This window comes from Hyla sarda, chromosome 2, assembly GCF_029499605.1.
Source record: "Hyla sarda isolate aHylSar1 chromosome 2, aHylSar1.hap1, whole genome shotgun sequence".
Lineage (NCBI taxonomy): Eukaryota > Metazoa > Chordata > Amphibia > Anura > Hylidae > Hyla > Hyla sarda.
This window is the reverse complement of record NC_079190.1, coordinates 199,754,429-199,774,866: the sequence shown is the minus strand read 5'-3', so window position 1 is coordinate 199,774,866 and position 20,438 is coordinate 199,754,429. Positions and strand designations below refer to the sequence as shown.

Below are 20,438 nucleotides of genomic sequence, written 5' to 3'. Positions count from 1 at the left end.
GGAATGCAGACGGTCCCTGCAGTGAAGATTGACGGCCCTACGCTGAAAAACTTGGCTTATACTCGAGTATATAAGCTATTTGACTTTGGGCTGGGTTCATACTATGATCTTGATTTGTAATCATTGTTACTAGGTGTCCTTCCCATTGTGTATTTATTTTGTAGTGATAATCTGAAAAGCAAGATTTTATGTAAGTCACCTTATCAATGTAACTAAATATCAAGGTGGAGGATAAATCGAATATTTTAAAGCACTTTGTGTATTACTTGTACGTGTAATGTGGATGCACAAATATACTGCTCAAAAAAAAATAAAGGGAACACTAAGATAACACACCCTAGATTTGAGTGAATGAACTAATCATATGAGATACTTTCGTCTTTACATAGTTGAATGTGCTGACAACAAAATCACAAAAAAATTATCAATAGAAATCACATTTATCAACCCATGGAGGTCTGGATACAAAAGTGGAAAACTACACTACAGGCTGATCCAACTTTGATGTAATGTCATTAAAACAAGTCAAAATGAGGCCCAGTAGTGTGTATGGCCTCCACGTACCCGTATGACCTCCCTACAATGCCTGGGCATGCTCCTGATGAGGTGACGGATGGTCTCCTGAGGGATGTCCTCCCAAACCTGGACTAAAGCATCCACCAACTCCTGGCCAGTCTGTGGTGCAACATGGCGTTGGTGGATGGAGCGAAACATGATGTCCCAGATGTATTCAATCGGATTCAAGTCTGGGGAACGGGCGGGCCAGTCCATAGCATCAATGCCTTCCTCTTGCAGAAACTGCTGACACACTCCAGCCACATGAGGTCTATCATTGTCTTGCAGTAGGAGGAACCCAGGGCCAACCGCACCAGCATATGGTCTCACAAAGGGTCTGAGGATCTCATCTCGGTACCTAATGGCAGTCAGGCTACCTCTGGCAAGCACTTGGAGGGCTGTGCGGCCCCCATAGAAATACCACCCCACACCATAACGCCAGTGGTGAATTTGCCAATCTGGGTGGTCTCTAGCAAATGCCAAATGTCCTGCACAGTGTTGGGCTGTAAGCACAACCCCCACCTGTGGACGTCGGGCCCTCATGCCACCATCATGGAGTCTGTTTCTGACCGTTTGAGTGGAAATATGCACATTTGTGGCCTGCTGGAGGTCATTTTGCAGGTCTCTGGTAGTGCTCCTCCTTGCACAAAGGCGGAGATAGCGGTCCTGCTGCTGGAATGTTGCCCTCCTACAGCCTTCCCCACATCTCGTGATGTACTGGCCTGTCTCCTGGTAGCGCCTCGATGCTCTGGACACTACGCTGACAGACACAGCAAACCAAATCCTGGATGAGCTGCACTATCTGAGCCACTTGTGTGGGTTGTAGACTCCTTCTCATGCTACCACTAGAGTGAAAGCACCGCAAGCATTCAAAAGTGACCAAAACATCAGCTAGGAAGCATAGGAACTGAGAAGTGGTCTGTGGTCACCACCTGCAAAACCACTCCTTTATTGGGGGGGTCTTGCTAATTGCCTATAATTTCCACCTGTTGTCTGTTCCATTTGCACAACAGCATGTGAAATTGATTGTCAGTGTTGCTTCCTAAATGGACAGTGTGATTTCACAGAAGTGCAATTGACATGGAGTTACATTGTGTTGTTTAAAGGATTCTTCTGCTCCCCATCGTCCAGAATAGGGATCGACCGATATTGATTTTTTAGGGCCGATACCGATAATCTGTGACCTTTCAGGATGATAGCCGATAACTTATACCAATATTCTGGTATAATAAGTGTCCAAAGTCGTGAATATCGGCCAAACCGATAATCGGTCGATCCCTAGTCCGGAGCATTGAGTTCCGAACGCTGGGTGCAGGCTTCCTTGTTTACACCCGCCCCCTCGTGACGCTCCACCCCCTCAATTAAAGTCTATGGGAAGGGGGCGCAGCGGCTGTCATGCCCCCTCCCATAGACTTTCATTGAGGTGGCGGATGTGAACACGGAAGCCCGCACCCAGCCTTTCGGAACTCAATGTTCCGGACACTGGGGAGCGGAGTAACACTTTAAGTGTTCCCTTTATTTTTTTGAGCAGTGTATTTCAAGCATATACTCTGATAGTAAGTGCCATACTCTTCATGCAATAGCTAAAGCAATGTACAATATAATACAATCTTATATTGTAACAGTGTCGGTCATTGATTAATATATATCCCTTCCCCCTTTTGTCCTGTCATGTAACAACACAGTGCACACCACAGCCACTGAAGCTGGCCATTCCTCTAATAGTTTCCTGAAGATATACATGTGTGTACAAGCACGTTTGTACAGCTTCTCTATTAAAATAGAAATATGCCGTTTGATTTCCTGGAACAGTTAGATTGATGTCCTTTTTATAGCTGCTATTCATTTTAGGAAATTATAATACTACCTAATCCTTCTTCTCTGGCATGGTATTCTGGTCCTATACGAGATATTAGATTAGCGTTCCAATGTTTCTAGCCGCAGCAATGTTATGTTAATGCGCTGATCTTTGGAAGCCATACATGAAGATTTATGTATTTCTGAGAATTTTTGTTATGAGCTTTGAGTAAGGGAGTTACATTTTCCAGCACTGCAGCTTTCTTTTGGAGCTGTTCAGTCAAACAATGAATTCTAGGACTACAGCCAACAAACAAATGACCCATAAATTTTTACTAAAAGTCATTCGGTAGGCGTCACTATGAAATAACTCACATTGTGCACTGAGAATAGCACTGAGAGCATCTGAGCAGAGGGTTCATTGGTGGGCAATGTGATCTTCAATAACAATGTCATTCTCTGTATATGTGAGCCAATATAAATGGTCTCTTCATCATCTGTATTAATAGTACTCATCACTGCAGCTTTTGCTATGATCATAGTTTTAGGGTACTTTCACACAAGCTGCACCTCTACTGCAATAAGAAAATCATAGCACTAAATGTACAGTTGTACCTAGAAAAGTTTGTATGAAAGATCACATTTATGTTTAAAAAATAAATCTTTATATGCCAGACACAACACCAACAATAGTCCCTTACCCTACTGCTCCCATTCTCCAGTACACTCTGTTGGCTCATTAACATAAGGCTACCCAAAGCATTTGACCCAAGCTAGACAGTTATACATTCTAGACAGTTAGATGGACAGAATGTATTTTTTTCTCACCCATCTACATAGGGCCATGTCCCCAAACACTTCTACCCATATGCTTTTGTACCCCAACTCGTGTTAATGGCTCCTTAAATCGCACTTAAATTTAATAGACCCCAGACTTAGGCTCCAAACATTTAAGCTCCAAACTACAAAATACAGACAAACTGCCAACCAGACCCCTAATCAAAAAGACTCCCTAAATTTCAACCCCAGACCTAAACAATGACAAATCTTAGTCCAGAACCCCCAAAACACAGACCCCCAGACCACCTAAATTAACAGAGAGCAGAACCCCTGAATAAATTCAAACCCTACACTATACTTCCAGTAAAACACCATGATTAAATTCATTTTGTAAAGTTTTTTTTAAGTAATTCTTAAAAATGTTATTTAATAGAAGCACCCCAAATCTCTGTAGGCAGCTGCCTAACCCTTGTACTAGCCCCAGTACTATGTTCTGCTTGACAAAAAGCACTACCTTGTCATACACAATATTTTAAATGTGTAGGTACGTAAACATTACTGAAAGTATTTACCTTGTCTTGTACATACAGTTTTTCTAAAGGCTTCTGGACATGGTTAGAATTTCTACTGCATATATGTACCATTCTCCCGTTTCCATAGAAAGCTATTAAACCCTCTATAAAACAAGCAGCATTGTGATAATTGTGCTCTGGTCTGTCTCTAATCCAGATCGCCAGGATATTTATTACAATATTTAAAAAAAAACAAGAAGTATTCCCACTGTGCTCATGAAAACTAAACCAATTCTGTCTGGAACATATAAATCACAAAATAAGGTGTGAGCGCAGAAGTATCCTGTTTGGCTATGGCCATGCTGCAGGAAACCTGCTTTCATCGTGTCTGAACAGTCCGTCAGATGCCAGCTCCAACTTTACATAACACAATGAGCCATACCTGTGTTATGGAGGGAATGACTGACTCATTCTATGTGTAACCACATATTAAGGTGTGTTATTCCTTGCAGAAAATATTCTACATGCCATAAAAATGTAAAAAAGTGCTCATCTGCTTAGGCAGAGCATTATTCATAAAGCATTAGCACTGAGTAATAGAGACAGCCCTCTCAATGTGTGAAAGCTGTGTCCAGAGAACTAGATTGGTACTCATAGCTGACAAGTTTTTTATTTTAAATTTAAAGAAATGTCAATTATTATTGCTGACTTTATATATGCGTTACTGAGGTAAAGATTTTACAATCTGTGCCCCTGTGGCTCTTGTTTTGCCACCTTTGTTTTCAAATACCCTGTAAGGATATGTTCACATGCAACATACATGCTGCAGATTCTGCAGGTAGTCTTCAGTGCGGAATGGAAAGCATTAATTTTTCTTCCTTCAAATGATTATATATAGGGATGTCCTGATACCGATACTAGTATCGGTAACGGGGCCGATACTAGCCATTTCCCTGGTATCGGGGACTCATTCAATGTCCCCGATACCAAATCCAATACCTGCTGCCCCGTTCTCCCGTCACTCCACCTCCTCCACTGTGGTCAGCGTAACGCTACGGAGGAAGCAGAGTGACGCGTATGTCACATGCTCCTCCATAGAGCACCATTATGCGGACAGGAGAACGGGGCAGCAGCAGGTGAGCTGTTTACACGAGTGGGGGCTGCTGTCTACAAGGGGGGCTGCTATTAATGTTTACAGGGGGTGCCCTGCTGTTTACAAGGGGGGCTGCAGTCTAAAGGAGGGCTGCTACTAACATCTGCAGGGGGGCTGCTGTCTACAAGGGGGGCTGCTATTAATGTTTACAGGGGGTGCCTGCTGTCTACAAGGGGTGGCTGCGTTCTACAGGAGGCTGCTGCTAATGTCTGCAGGGGGATACTCCCTACTATTAAATGCAATATTACAGCAGAGTCACCTGCACTAACTTGAATTTATAGGTAGATAGTGTAGGTGACCCGGTTTCTACAGCTGCTCACCATGTGGTCACCGGTCTCGCCCATAATGCAATTTTTTGTTCTGCCCAATGGGAGAGAGAAATCTTGGCTCATATTACAGCAGCCGCCTCCATTGCGCACAACAAAGAACCTACATATCAGCATGGTAAGCAGCGCCAGAGACCCGGTCACTCTGCTGTCAGATAATTCCCTTTAAAATAAAAGTACTCGGTCTTAAAAAAAAAAAAAAAAGAATGTTATCAGGACATGCCTAATTACATAGAAATAAAACTCCCAATAGAATTCTCAGCACGATTTGTGGATTTCCTTGCATGAAACCATATTCTCCGGTTACCCTGTTATTGTCAGGGGATCTCTAGTTCTGGGCCTCATCTTATAGGACCTTATTTATTGCTTTACACACAAAGTCTATTGGTTACAACAGACACCATGTAATTCTTCATTTTCCCTGTGGGGGTGCTGTAGGCATACTGAACATCTGCTGCCAGCTAAATAACTGAAGGACCTTGACTAATTCTGAGACTCTTATATTAGTTATTATATGAGCTATTGAACTAGGGCTAAATAGTACTTTTATATTTAGCAAAAAGGCCTGCAGTGCCCCTAGACCTGCGGGGAGATGGCGTTGGTGATCCTGGGTCACAGAAGCAGTTATTAAATCATCTTTTGTGTCCACAGCCTTTGAATGAACCTTCATTTATTTTATTATTCTGATCAATTTTCCCATAGGAGGAAATTTTACATTGTCTACAGTTTTATTATTGCATTATAATTATCACTTTGACTAACTTGCCAAAAAAAAAAAAATAATAATAAATAAAGGGGGGGGGGGGGATTGCTTGAGTGACCACAAATAACTGCAAAGCAGAAGCATCATTGTTTACTGGATTCCTAGAGGAGAGATAAATGGTTTGTTCACATAGCAACATCTAAATGGCCGGGGAAATCTAGGGGGATCAGGTACATTATTCCAAACCATCATTATATGAAATGAAACAAGTGCTGGACTGAGACATTAACCTCTTCATTCCCAGCTAAAAGTAAATGGTTTACTCCTGCATTACCTACCATGCATCTCCTGCAGTTAAGAGGTTAACCCGATCACTTAGTGCACTGGCATTCAAGTTTATAAAACCCACTGAGCACAAAGATCTCATTCATCCGCTGCACTCCCGCTAGGAAGAAAATGTGGGAAAGACTTCGCTCACACACAGAATCAACATGGTGGTTTCAAGGCTAGAAAAAACAAGACAGGATCTCATTGTTGATCAGAGTGTTTAGTTAACAGAGATGAAAAGACAAATAGTGCAAATCAGGCATTGAGGCATCTTACCGAGGTAACAAAAGATAACAATTTGTCAGCAAAGTACAGTATAAAACCCCCACTTTTATACAATAAACAAACAAAGCATTAGTATCAATACCTGCAAATGAGACAACATAGAAACTCCTCATGCAGACAATGCATCCTGTAGCTGGCCGACACCAGAGCATTGTTTTTGTCATGAACGTGGAGCTTGTGACAAAGTGCTGTTTATTTAAGTAACCTGCAGTCTAGTGTATAGTGTTTCGGTACCATTACTGGGCCGGGTTCACACTGTATGTTTACAGCCAATGTCCACCTTTGCAACTAACTTTTGAACATACTAATGCATTTAACATTGTGAAGAAACTTTGCACATGTAAATAAAAATACCTTACCATGTTATGTTTACAGCTCTCAGGCAGATGTCTGTGTCTCCATAGTAACTATTTATTCTGTAGTCAGGCTACCTTCACCTACTCCATGTGTACCGATGACCTATTTGGGATGTTATCAAATAGTATAAAAGCCGTACCAGACTACACAGCTTTTTATTGTTATCTGTCACCATGGAGACGCATAGGGGGAGATTTCTCAAACTGTGTGCAGAGGAGCAGGGGGATTAGTTGCCTATAGCAACCAGAATGCTTTCATTTTTCAGAGGTTTTTTAATAAATAAAATAAAGCTGGGATCTGATTGGTTGCTATAGGCAACTGCTTTACTGCTCATTTCCACAAGGTTTGATCAATTTCCCCCAAAAGGCCTTGTTCACACACAGTAAAAAAAAAAAAAAAAAAAAAATATGGCCACATTTTATCTATAGACTTTTTTTCAGCCAATAACTGGAAAAAAGGCAAAAAAAAAAAAAAAAAAAGTGTAAAGTACTGTCAATCAATAATATTGGCTTTTTTAAAGTGAAATACCTTTAATATATCATATTACAAGAAAAGTCTTTGTCTCCCCTCTCCCTAAAAACACAAAAAAAATTAAGCAGTATGTGAACCCAGCCCCTTAGCCAGGGTCACACATCTGGTTACAGTGCAATAGTGTTTGGTTTGTTATCTTTCCATGAATAGAAATTTTTATAATCTACAATTTTGGGATACACTATGTAAAATCAATATTTATCATGGACTCTATGAGGTAGTAGTTTCATAGCTTTCTATGTTTTTTCCATAAGGTTAATGTACCGATTAAATTGGAATCCTATGGAAACAGATGAAGTCACTGAAAGATTAGTTATAAAATATAAAAATAATAGTTGTTGGTTATAACATTTTGGCCTGTTAAGGTGAATGGTCTATGAGTTTAGAATGATTATTCCTACACATACACTGTATATAACCACTATTAAACTTACAGAGATCATATGGCAATTGCTAATATAAATATATGCTCATAACTTTTCTTCCTATCATTACAAGCTAATGTCACCAGGAAAATGCATCAAATTTATTAAGAGGCTTGTGCCGCATAATTTGTTGCATCTTAAAGGAAAACTGTCGGCTTGCTCCCCCCTAACCAGCGGTACTCACTGGTAGTGCAGGGGACACTGATCAGTTTGATGCCTACCGTGCCCGTCCCCGACCTTCATCATTGATCTGTCAGACAGAAAACTTCAGAAGCTAATAACTATTGGAAGGATTAAGATTTTTTAATAGAAGTCATTTACAAATCTGTTTAACTTTCCGGAGCCAGTTGATATATATAAATAAAAAAAGGTTTTGCCTGGAATACCCCTTTAAGTGCTCTATACACATTAGTGCAAAGCTGTCCACACAGAGTGATGGACCAACTGACTAATGTGGGCTAAAGCTTTCCAACTCTCCCCTGACAGACCACGTTGAGACAGTATAGAGCATGCTTCAGTGCATGTGTATAGGGGGCCGGGAAGATAGCAGCAAAAGAGTTTTGACAGCTACTAAAGGTGTATACTTTCACCTTGGCATTAGAAATGCTGGGCATGATGTATTATTTCCAAGCTGCTCAGTGCGTTCCTGCCTTCATTTCATCCGAAGATTCAATCTGTGGCTTCTCTGTCCTCTCCTGAATCCCCCCCCCCGTCTTGCATGGGACGCCAGCTCTGCCCAGGAATGCGGCATGTTGACCCCGCACAAAGTGGCGGTCAACATGCCCATAGAGATAAATGGAGGCATGTTGGCGTTGCATGCTGGAGATAGCAGGGGTCCTAGCAGTCGATCAACTGGTGCCAGAAAGTTAAATCAGTTTTGTAAATTACTTCTATTAAAAAAATCTTAAATCCTTCCAGTACTTATTAGCTGAATACTACAGAGGAAATTCTTTTCTTTTTGGAACACAGAGCTCTCTGCTGACATCAAGAGCACAGTGCTCTCTGCTGACATCTCTGTCCATTTTAACAACTGTCCAGGAGGAGAAAATCCCCATAGCAAACATATGCTGCTCTGGGCAGTTCCTAAAATGGACAGAGATGTCAGCAGAGAGCACTGTGCCTGTGATTCAGCAGAGAGCTCTGTGTTCCAAAAAGAAAAGAATTTCCTCTGTATTATTCAGCAGCTAATAAGTAGGGATCGACCGATATCGTTTTTTTTTTTTTAGGGCCGTTAGCTGATAACGTATACCGATATTCCGATATAAGTTATCGGCTATTTATCCCCCCGTGACACCGCTGCAGATCATTGATTTAAAGCCGGCGCTTTAAATCAATGCACTGCAGTGGCTTTTGCGGTGCCATAGACCGCCGCCGCCACCCACTTCTCTCCCCCTGCCTGTCCGGGGGTCCTGAGACCTATCATCGCCACCGCCCCGCCCCCATTGCCTCCCCCATCCCCGGTTTTATAACTACCTGTTCCCGGGGTCCACTCTACATCTGGCTCCGGTGGCGTCCTCCTGAACTGTCACTGTGCGCATTGACGGTGACGTCACGTCGCGCACGTCACTGCGCACAGCGTAACGCAGGACGCAGCAGGAGCAAGAAGAAGCGTGGTGGGGGGTGCGACGCGGTGCGGTGGGTCGGTCGCGGTGCATTATCGGCAATTACCTTCCCGGTAATCGGTCGATCCCTACTAATAAGTACTGGAAGGATTAAGATTTTTTAATAGAAGTAATTTACAAATCTGTTTAACTTTCTGGAACCAGTTAAGTTTAAAAAAATAAAATAAAGTTTTCCACCGGAGTAAGGGTAGTGTCACTCTGAGCGGATCCGCAGCATATTTGACACTGTGAGAAATCTGCCAAGCAGCACTAAATACACTGCGTATACTCTAGGAGGCGACACAGGACTTTCCCTTCCACAGAGCTGTGTTTGCAATAAGGCTCAGGAGCCGGCTGCACGTCACAGTTATGCTGGTGCCCACGGCCGACCTCCAAATCTTATTGCAGAGACAGGGCTGTAGCGGGGAAAGCTGTGTCACCTCCTAGCACATACAGTGTATTTCCTGCTCGGCAGATTTCTCACAGCGTTAAATATGCTGCGGATCCACTCAGTGTGACCCTACCTTAGAACTATAATCTAAGAATAAAAAAAAAACAAAAGAAATCGGAATCAAATAGGATTAACTTAGATTAGCAGTTAGGAGATTCGAAAAAAACTTTTCTGGTAAAGTACATGCGATGCAATTAAAATGGGTTGGAAGATGTCCCAAGCCTTTTACATCATCCTGCTTGTTTGCCAGTCATGACACTTGTTCGTGTGTTGTCCTGGTCCTTGTGAAATCACCACATTATGGCACGACACAAGCACACAAATAACCAATACAATGGAGGAAACAGGATCCTCAGGATAGAAAGGTAATTCTATGATACACATCAAGTGGCAGCATGTGATCGCACCCTTATACCGAGGTCTCTTCCCTGCTGTATGGAATCTCTATAGCCAGACATGATGCACGGCACCCAAGATGTGTGACCCTGACCTTATACTAAACGCTGGTCCTTTCTGGAATGTTCCATTTACAAAAAGTGCTATTCCTGTGGTTTCCATTACAAGGGTTAACAACCTGGCATATGAACCCCCCCACCCCCCACTTCACTATCACCAAATGGTGCACTGCTGTAGTATAGCACTGGCAGCAGCTTTGGCTCCCTTACATATCGGTTATATTTTTGTTACAAAAAAAGTGCAACATAGTTGTGTATCAAATGTTAGTCAATAAAAATAAAGACAACCTAGTATAAACCTATGTATAAACTTCATAGCAACCAGTATGAATCTGGCTTTTATATTACGCTCAATGGATACTATGGGGAATAAACTCCTATGTTTTTCACCCCTACACAAAACTGCTTCATGTCAGTGTTGCCCGTATCAACCAATGAAATCCTTTATTTTAAGACATGTGTATAAATGAAAGTTTAAAGGGGTACTCCGCAGCTCAGTGTTTGGAACAAACTGTCATAGCCCCGCCCCCTCATGCATCACACCCCACCCCCTCAATGCAAGTCCATGGGAGGGGGCGTGACTGCCGTCACGCCCCCTCCCATAGACTTGCATTGAGGGGGTGGGACGTGACATCACAAGCTCCCAGCTCCAGTGTTCAGAACAGTTTGTTCCAAACGCTGAGCTGCTGAGTACCCCTTTAAATCTGATTGGTTGCTAATGGCAACAGTACCTTCTTAAAATACTTTAGCGAAAAAGTTCACAGAAAGGTTTTCCCACACCGGGGCAAGAAAGCGCCTCACCAACACAAGGGCAGATCCCAGGAACATGTAGCACTACAAGTAACATATATGCAGGGTCCCCCTGACAGTCCACAGCTTATAGGAGCAGGGCTGGAGATCAGGGAGTGATCAGTAACCCCCTCCTGGCTGATAACAGGAGGTAATAGCTTGTATCCCTCAGGTTTTGTAGTGTCAGCCGAAGACGTTGGATTTGGGACGATGTCGAATGGGGCTTTTAAGCAGCCTGTCGTCGTCGTAGTCGGGGTCTCTGGCGGACAGGTTACTGTGGATGATCTGTGTCCTGAACCTGATCTTATTGAGCCGAGGTCTCCCCCGGCCGGAGCCCTTCCTGCTGATGTCCGCTCTGTTGCGTCCCCCTCCGTCCTGCTCGTCCTCGGGCAGCTGTGACAGGCGGTGTACGATGAGCTGTGAGGGCAGAACCCTAGAGAGCCGCCAGCGGCCCGACCCGGAGCTGCCCCCATCCTCCTCCCCCTCCGCGGTCGGTAAGGCTCCCACCAGTGCCTGCACATCACGGGCAGTGTCCGGGCTCAGGTACTGCCAGGCTTTCCTGCCGCTGTAGTCTCGGATGTCCAGATCGGCATCATACGCCCCGACCAGCAGCTTGATGACGTCCAGGTGGCCGTGCATGGCGGCCAGGTGCAGGGCGGTGTAGCCTCCAGATGCCCGGGCGTTGATGTTGACGGGTACCCGGTGCTGTCGGGCGTGGGTGAGCAGTGCTGCCAGGAGCTCGTGCTGCCCGTGCTTGGCGGCCCAGTGCAGGCAGGAGAAGCCGGTGATGAAGTCCCGGCGGGTGATGAGGCCGGGCTCGGTGATCAGCAGCTCCTGCAGACTGTCCCATCGTGCCCGGCATGAGCTCACCATCCACGCGTGCTCCAGGGGCTCCAGAGCCGCCGACCCCGACAACGAGCCCGTCCCCCCGTCGTCCTCCTCATTCCCGGACACAGACGAGGAGCTGTGCAGGGACGAGCTGTCAGAGTCCCGTAGGCCGGCCCGGAGCAGCAAGCCTCCCCGGCGCAGCTGTGGGGACACCGGATCCCGGACTCCTCGGCGGCTGTTTCGCGGAGTCCTCCCGCTGAGATGGAAGACATCTGGGGGGTCTGGGGGCGGCTTGTGGGTGTCCGCATCATCCCCCGGTTCCGAAGTCACGGAGATGCGGGGAGGAGCGTCATAACCCGGGGACCCCCTGCTCCCTGAGGACTCGTCTCCCGTCTCCTCCCCGGGCCCAGAGTCTGTAGGCGGCTCATCGCTCGGCTCCGGTGTGCTGGCGGCATCCCCGGTATCCTCTCCGCTACTAATGGGCTCCGGGCTGCCCTTCTCCGGCTCCGGGGTCTCGGGACTAGTCTCTGCCGCTCTCCGGTACTTCTTTCGCAAGCACACGTACTTCACCCCTTCCTCCGCCCGCACGCTCGCCACCTCATTCACCGTGTCTTTGAACAGCTGGCGGGCGGCGGTCCGGGCCTCTCCTGGGGGCTCCGCGGTCAGCAAAGGCCGGAAATGCTCCAGCAGCAGCTGGTTGGACACACGGCCGCCCCCCTGGCTTATGAAGCGGATAACCGAATCCCGGCTGAGGTCGCTCATGACTGACCGGTCCTCGGACAGGTGGCGGGGAACAGTTCACAGCAGCTCCTCCCTTCTGGGAGGCTCGGCGGGGGTGGCCATGCCCGGGCACCACGAATAACAAAGCCCGCTCCTAGCAACCACCGCCACTCTCCTCCTCTGAGCCCATAGCTGCGCGCTCTCGTCTGGTACCCAGAGGACTGTACCACCGCACTCAGGGCGTGAGAAAAGAGGAGGCTCGCTGCATATGGCCATTCGGCTGTGCTTGGAGTCGTCTAGCCAATCACCAGACTCCCCCCAGCGGTGTGCGCTAATGGCTTGAGCTGAGCTGTGTAAATTTAAAGCTGGATTAACCTCACTGAGGCCAAGTTCCCACTTGGTTTTTTTTCTGGCAGTTTTTGGAATACTGCCACTGCAGTTTTTGAGCCAAAGTCAGAAGTGGATCCATAAGGGAGGAGAAGTGTAAGTCCTTCCTTTATATGTCCTATTCCTTTTGAATACACTTCTGGTTTTGGCTCCAAAACTGCAGTGGCAGATATCCAAAAACTGCCAGAAAAAAACCCAAGTGGAAACTTAGCCTCACAAAAGTTTGGAGGGAGCTAGAAACGTAGTAGCAGCCGTACAGACCAGTGGTTTCCGAACAGTGAGTCTCCAGCTGTTGCAAAACTTCAACTCCTAGCATGCCTGACAGCCAAAGTCTGAGTTCAGTTTTCTCCAGCAGGGTCATAATTATTTACTTTTCCTTCTGTAAGTTTACAAGGCGTAATGTTCGACCCGAAAAATTTCCGTGCGGACATTCTGCAGACAGCGGGCAGTGACATGGAGCTGTCTCCATAGACGGCAATGCATTTCCAGGCAGAATCTGCAGAATTAATAGACATGTCTATTCTTTCTGCAGAGGCCGGAATTTGGATTTCCATGGCAGAAATATCTGCTTTGGAAATTCTGCTGTGTGCACGGTGCAGCAGGACCCCATTCAAATGAATTAGGAACGTCCTCGTGGATTTTCTTTAAAGGACATTCTGCTGGGTGAACATGGCCTAATACTGACAAAAATCACTTCAGTAATATATTCGGGCAGTGGTCTCCAAGCTGTAAACCTTCAGCTGTTGTAAAAACTTAAAGGCAAATCTGCACCCAGTTCACACCCAAATCTGCACAATTTGGTGCTGCAGATTTACAATGCAGAAAATCTTGTATGAAAGTATCTCTAAAGAGTCATTACAACGCAGAAAAGAATCAATTCAATTCATCCACCTTTATGTATTGTAATGACATAATCACGACATATCTAGTGCTGTACATAGACTGTGAGGCCATGTTCACACGTCAGAATTTCCGTGCTGAATTCCGCATTGGAATTTAGCACGGAGATTCCGTTGAATTCAATGGGATTCTGATGCGCTGTGCACATGGCGGAATTTCCGTGCCAGATGTTTCTGTGCCGACACCCGCAGTTTGCGGAATGTCTGCACGGAGATTCTCCATGCGGACATTCCGTAGTGTGAACATAGCCCTAGACCTCCTCTGATTTCCTAAGATCACACACGTGCTAAGTTCATGAGTAGCTGATTTATCTGTCTATAGAAGGAAGAGACACATTGGAGGAGATTTATTAAAACCTGTGTAGAGGAAAAGTAGAGCAGTTGCCCATAGCAACCAATCAGATTGCTTCTTTCCTTTTTAAAAAAGAAATTAAATGAAATAAGCAATCTGAAGGCAACTGGGCAACTGCTCCACTTTTCCTCTACACAGGTTTTGATGAATCTCACCCAATTATTCTTAGGGTGCATTCACACGCTAGTAACTAGCAGCGGGGTTCCCTATGCGAATTACAATACCATTACTTTGAATGGGTCTGCGGACAGTCCACAAATATTGCGGATTGTCCACAGATCCATTCAAATTAATGATATTGTCACTCGCAGAAGGAAACCCGCTGTTAGTTACTAGCGTGTGAACGCACCCTAAGAATTCTGCGTGGCTTCCGCTTACAGCAGATAACTATTGAGCTCAAAGGGAGTCTGCTGCTTATAGCACGCTACATAGTGAAACTTCCAATGCGGATTTGGATTCCACTAAATAATGAATAAAATCATTCTTTACGCAAAACCCGCCTGGAAAAGCCCAGGACTGCACTCTACGGGACGTCACTTATGTCCACGGCAGTGCTGTCACAAACATAAGCACCCGTTCTGGTGTACTGTTATTGTTGAAGATCCATTGTGGAAATCCAGCAAGTAAATTCCTTGCTGAATTTTAACCCCTGAAGGACCGAGCGTTTTTCAGTTTTTGCACTTTCGTTTTTTCCTCCTTACCTTTTAAAAATCATAGCCCTTTCAATTTTGCACCTAAAAATTCATATTTGCGCCACCAACTCTACTTTGTTATGACATCAGTCATTTTACCCAAAAGTCTACGGGGAAACGGGAAAAAAATCGTGTGACAAAATTGAAGAAAAAACACAAGACCCCCCCCCCATGTCGGCGATCCCCGCAAATCGCCGGTCAATTCGGACTGGCGATTTGCTATGATCCGGGCCAATTGGGTCACGGGTGACCCGATCGCCCAGAAAATAAGAATGATCGGAGCTGTCAGAGACAGCTCCAACCATCCTAATGGATAGGAGTGAAGTGGCAGTGTTGCCACACCCTCCTATCCCCTGCCATTGGTCGATCAGGCTGACAGGCGGGGGGGAGGTTAGAGTTAATTTCCCCAACTCTGCCCAACGATCGACGTTGGGGAAGAGCAGGGGGAACACGGGCGGCAAGGGGGAGCATGGCCGGCTTACCTGGACCGGCGGAGGCGGCATCCTGGACCAGCGGCGGCATCATCGGAGCGGCGACCAGAAAGTTCTCTGTGGCCTTCTAAAAGCTGCAAAACTACAACTCCCAGCATGCCCAGACAGCCAAAGGCTGTCTGGGCATGCTGGGAGTTGTAGTTTTGCCACACCTGGAGGGTCACAGTTTGGAGACCACTGTGTAGTGGTCTCTAAACTGTGGTCCTCCAGATGTTGCAAAACTACAACTTTCAGCATGCACTAACTGTCTGGGCATGCTGGGAGTTGTAGTTTTGCAACATCTGAAGTGGCACAGTTTGGAGACCACTATACGGTGGTCTCCAAACTGTAGCCCTCCAGATGTTGCAAAAGTACAATTCCCAGCATGTCCAGACAGTCAGGGATGCTGGGCGTGTAGTTCTGCAATATCTGGCCCTTCATATGTTGCAGAACTACAACTCCCAGCATGCCTGGACAGTCTGGGCATGCTTGGAGTTGTAGTTTTGCAACATCTGAAGGGCTACAGTTTGGAGACCACCACTCAGCGGTCTCCAAACTGTTCTTCCCCAGTTGTTGCATAACTACAACTCCTAGCATGCCCAGACTGTCCAGGCATGCTGGGAGTTGTAGTTCTGCAACATCTGAAGGGCCAGATATTGCAGAACTACATGCCCAGTATCCCTGACTGTCTGGGCATGCTGGTAATTGTAGTTTTGCAACAGCTGTAGGCACACTGGTTGGGAAACCCTGTTTCCTAACTCAGTGATCCCAACCCGTGTGCCTCCAGCTGTTGCAAAACTACAACTCCCAGAATGCACTGACAGACTGTACATGCTGGGAGTTGTAGTTTTGCAACAGCTGGAGGCACACGGGTTGGAATCACTGAGCTAGAGTCTGTTTTCTAACTAGTGGTTCCCCACCAGTGTGCCTACAGCTGTTGTAAAACTACAACTCCCAGCATGTACGATCTGTCAGTGCATTCTGGGAGTTGTCATTTTGCCACAGCTGAAGGTACACTCACACGGGCGAGTTTACAGTGGGTTTCCTTCTACAAGTTTGAGCTGTGGCAAATTTTCCACCGCAGCTCAAACTCCCAGCGGAAAACTTACTGTGTACCCCCGCCTGTGTGAGTGTACCCTAAAAACACTACACTACACTAACAAATAATAAAAAAGTAAAACACTACATATGTACACCCCCTTACAGTACACCCCCCCAATCCCCCCCCCCACAATAAAAATGAAAAACATCTCATATGGCAGTGTTTCCTAAATGGAGCCTCCAGCTGTTGCAAAACCACAACTCCCAGTATTACCGGACAGCCATACACTGTCCTGGCAGGCTGGGAGTCTTGCAACAGCTGGAGGAACCCTGTTTGGGAAACACTGCTGTAGGGTTTTGGTGGAGACAAGCCCCATCCTTGTAACTGGGTCCGCCCCTATTGCAAATTCCTTTTTTTAGTCCTCAAATGCGCATGGCACTCTCTCACTTCAGAGCCCTGTCGTATTTCAAGGCAACAGTTTAGGGCTACATATGGGGTATATCTGTACTCGGGAGAAATTGCTTACAATTTCCCACTTATGAAAAGGTAAAGTTGGGAGCTACACCAGCATGTTAGTATAAAAAAATAAAAAAATTTACACTAACATGCTGGTGTTGCCCCATACTTTTCATTTTCGCAAGATGTAAAAGGAGAAAAAGACCCCCAAAATTTCTATCGCAATTTCTTCTGAGTACGGAAATACCCCATATGTGTACGTGAAACGCTCTGCGGATGAACTACATGGCTCAGGAGTGAGAGTGCACCATGTACATTTGAGGCCTAAATTGGTGATTTGCACAGGGGTGGCTGATCGTTACAGCGGTTCTGACATGAACGCAAAAAAATAAATACCCAGATGTGACCCCATTTTGGAAACTACACCCCTCAAGGAATGTAACAAGGGGTATAGTGTGCCTTAACAACCCACAGGTCTTTGACAAATTTTCGTTAAAGTTGGGCATGAAAATAAAAAATTTGTTTTTCCCCCCCGAAATGCTGGTGTTACCCCAAATTTTTCATTTTCACAAGGGGTAATAGGAAAAAAGCCCCCGCAAAATTTGTAACCCCATTTCTTCTGAGTATATAAATACCCCATATGTGGATGTAAAGTGCTCTGCGGGCAAACTACAATGCTCAGAAGAGAAGGAGCGCCATTGGGCTTTTTGAGAGAGAATTAGGCTGGAATTGAAGGCTATGTGTGTATACAAAGCCCCCATGGTGCCAGAACAGTGGACCCCCTCCATTTGTGACCCTATTTTGGAAACTACACCCCTCACCCCTCACGGAATGTAACAAGGGGTGCAGTGAGCATTTACGCCCCACAGGTGTCTGACAGATTTTTTGAAAAGTGGTCCGTAAAAATGAAAAATGTAATTTTTCATTTGCACAGCCCACTGTTCCAAAGATTTGTCAAATGCCATTGGGGTGTAAATGCTCACTACACCCATTATTGATTCTTAATTAAATCATTTGCAACATGCCCCCAAAAACCATTTCAGCAAAATTCGCTCTCCAAAAGTACAATGTCGCTCCTTCCCTTCTGAGCCCTCTAGTGCACCCGCACATCACTTTACATACACATATGAGGTATTTCCTTACTAGAGAGAAATGGGGTTACAAATTTTGTGGGGCATTTTCTCCTATTTAACACCAGCATTTTAGTGTTAAAAATTAAATTTTTCATTTTCATGTCCCACTTGAACGAAAGTTCGTCAATCACCTGTGGGGTATTAAGGCTCACTGTACGCCTTGTTACGTTCTTTGAGGGGTGTGCCATGTGTTTTTTGCGCTATTCTGGCACCATAGGGGCTTCCTAAATGCAACATGACCCCCAAAAAACATTTCAGCAAAACTTGCTTTCCAAAAGCCAAATGTGACTTCTCTTCTGAGCATTGTAGTTCGCCCGCAAAGCATTTTACGCCCTAACATGGGGTATTTCCATACTCGGAAGAAATGGGGTTACATATTTTGGGGGCATTTTCTCCCATTACCCTTTGTAAAAATGGTAAATTTGGGGAAAAAACTGCACTTTAGTGAAATATTTTTTTTTTCCCATTTACACATCCGACTTTAACGAAAAGTCGTCAAACACCTGTGGGGTGTTAAGGCTCACTGGACCCCTTGTTACGTGCCTTGAGGGGTGTAGTTTTGCCAAAAATGTTTTTGCTGTTCATAGGGGCTTCATAGGGGCTTCCTAAATGTGACAGGCCCCTCAAAAACCATTTCAGAAAAATTCACTCTCCAAAATCCCATTGTCGCTCCTTCCCTTCTGAGCCCTCTACTGAGCCCTCCGAACACTTGACATAGACATATGAGGTATTTCCTTACTTGAGAGAAATTGGGTTACAAATTTTGGGTGGCTTTTTCTCCTATTACCCCTTGTAAAAATGTAAAAACTGGGTCTACAAGAACATGTTTACAAGTGTAAAAAATGAAGACTTTGAATTTTCTCCTTCACTTTGCTGCTATTCCTATGAAACACCTAAACTTTCTGAATGTCATGTTGAATACTTTGAGGGGTGCAGTTTTTATAATGGGGTCATTTATGGGGTATTTCTAATATGAAGGCCTTTCAAATCCACTTCAAAACTGAACTGGTCCCTCCCATAGGCTTGCATTGAGGGGCGGAGCGTGACGTCACACGGGGGGCGGAGGCGTGACATCACACGCCGCCAGCCCTGTGGTCGCTGGTAATCAGACCCGGAGCGAACACGCTCCGGGGACTTATTACAAACGGGGTGCCGCGTGCAAGATCCCGGGGGTCCCCAGCGGCGGGACTCCCGCGATCAGACATCTTATCCCCTATCCTTTGGATAGGGGATAAGATGTTTAAGCACCGGAGAACCCCTTTAAAAGAGCAGTGCGTGACAGACAGCCCAGAAATCTCAAAGAACTGGAAGACTTTTGTAAGGAAGAATGGGCAAAGATACCTCAAACTAGAATTGAAAGACTCTTGGCTGGCTACATAAAGCGTTTACAAGCTGTGATACTTGCCAAAGGGGGCAGTACAAGATATTAACTCTGCAGGGTGCCCAAACTTTTGCAGACGCCATTTTTTTGTTTTCTGTTATTTTGAAAGTGTAAATGATGGAAATAAAATCTAACTTTTGTTGACATATTATAAGAATGTCTAATCTGTAATTTGATGCCTTTTGGAGATTTTTCCATCTTTTCTCAGCTTCTTTATGCATATTAATACAAATTTTTACCTGGGGTGCCCAAACTTTTGATCCCCACTGTAGATGGCTGTTAGGGCAAAGAGACACATAGAGGAATATTTATCAAAACCCGTGCAGAGGAGAAGTGAAACAGTTGCCCATAGAAATCTTAGATTCCATAGCAACAAAAAATAAAAAAGCAATCTGATTGTTTGCTATAAGGAATTGCTTCATTTTTCCTATGCATAGGTTCTGATAAATCTCCCCCAATGGTACCTTTCTTATCTGTGCTTCGATAATGTAGAAAAATTGTATTGATTTTTTATGCCAAGTGTTGAAGAGGTGTTCCCAAGCCCTTAAAGGGGTAGTCTGCTGCGGGGATCCGATCATTCATAACGCCGCACGGAGGTCCCTTCTCCTTCCTCCGTGCGGCTCCCGGCGTCTCCTGCTCTGGTCTGTGATCGAGCAGACCAGAGCAGGAGATGACCGATAATACTGATCTGTTCTATGTCCTATACATAGAACAGATCAGTATTAGCAATCATGGTATTGCTATGAATAGTCCCCTATGGGGACTATTCAAGTGTAAAAAAAAATGTAAAAGTAAAAGTAAAAAAAAAGTGAAAAATCCCCTCCCCCAATAAAAAAGTAAAACGTCCGTTTTTTCCTATTTTACCCCCAAAAAGCGTAAAAAACTTTTTTTATAGACATATTTGGTATCGCCGCGTGCGTAAATTTCCGAAATATTAAAATAAAATGTTAATGATCCTGTACGGTGAACGGCGTGAACGAAAAAAAAATAAAAAAGTCCAAAATTCCTACTTTTTTTATACATTTTATTAA

At 45.0% G+C, this 20,438-nt stretch overlaps 1 protein-coding gene across 1 annotated transcript; it reads right to left on the bottom strand.

Annotated features, from left to right (window-relative positions):
- Positions 1–6,354: 6,354 nt before the first annotated feature.
- SOWAHC (sosondowah ankyrin repeat domain family member C) lies at positions 6,355–12,953 on the bottom strand. Its single transcript, XM_056556132.1, has one exon. The coding sequence runs from the start codon at positions 12,635–12,637 to the stop codon at positions 11,231–11,233; it is 1,407 nt and encodes a 468-aa protein (XP_056412107.1). The 5' UTR covers positions 12,638–12,953; the 3' UTR covers positions 6,355–11,230.
- Positions 12,954–20,438: the final 7,485 nt, after the last annotated feature.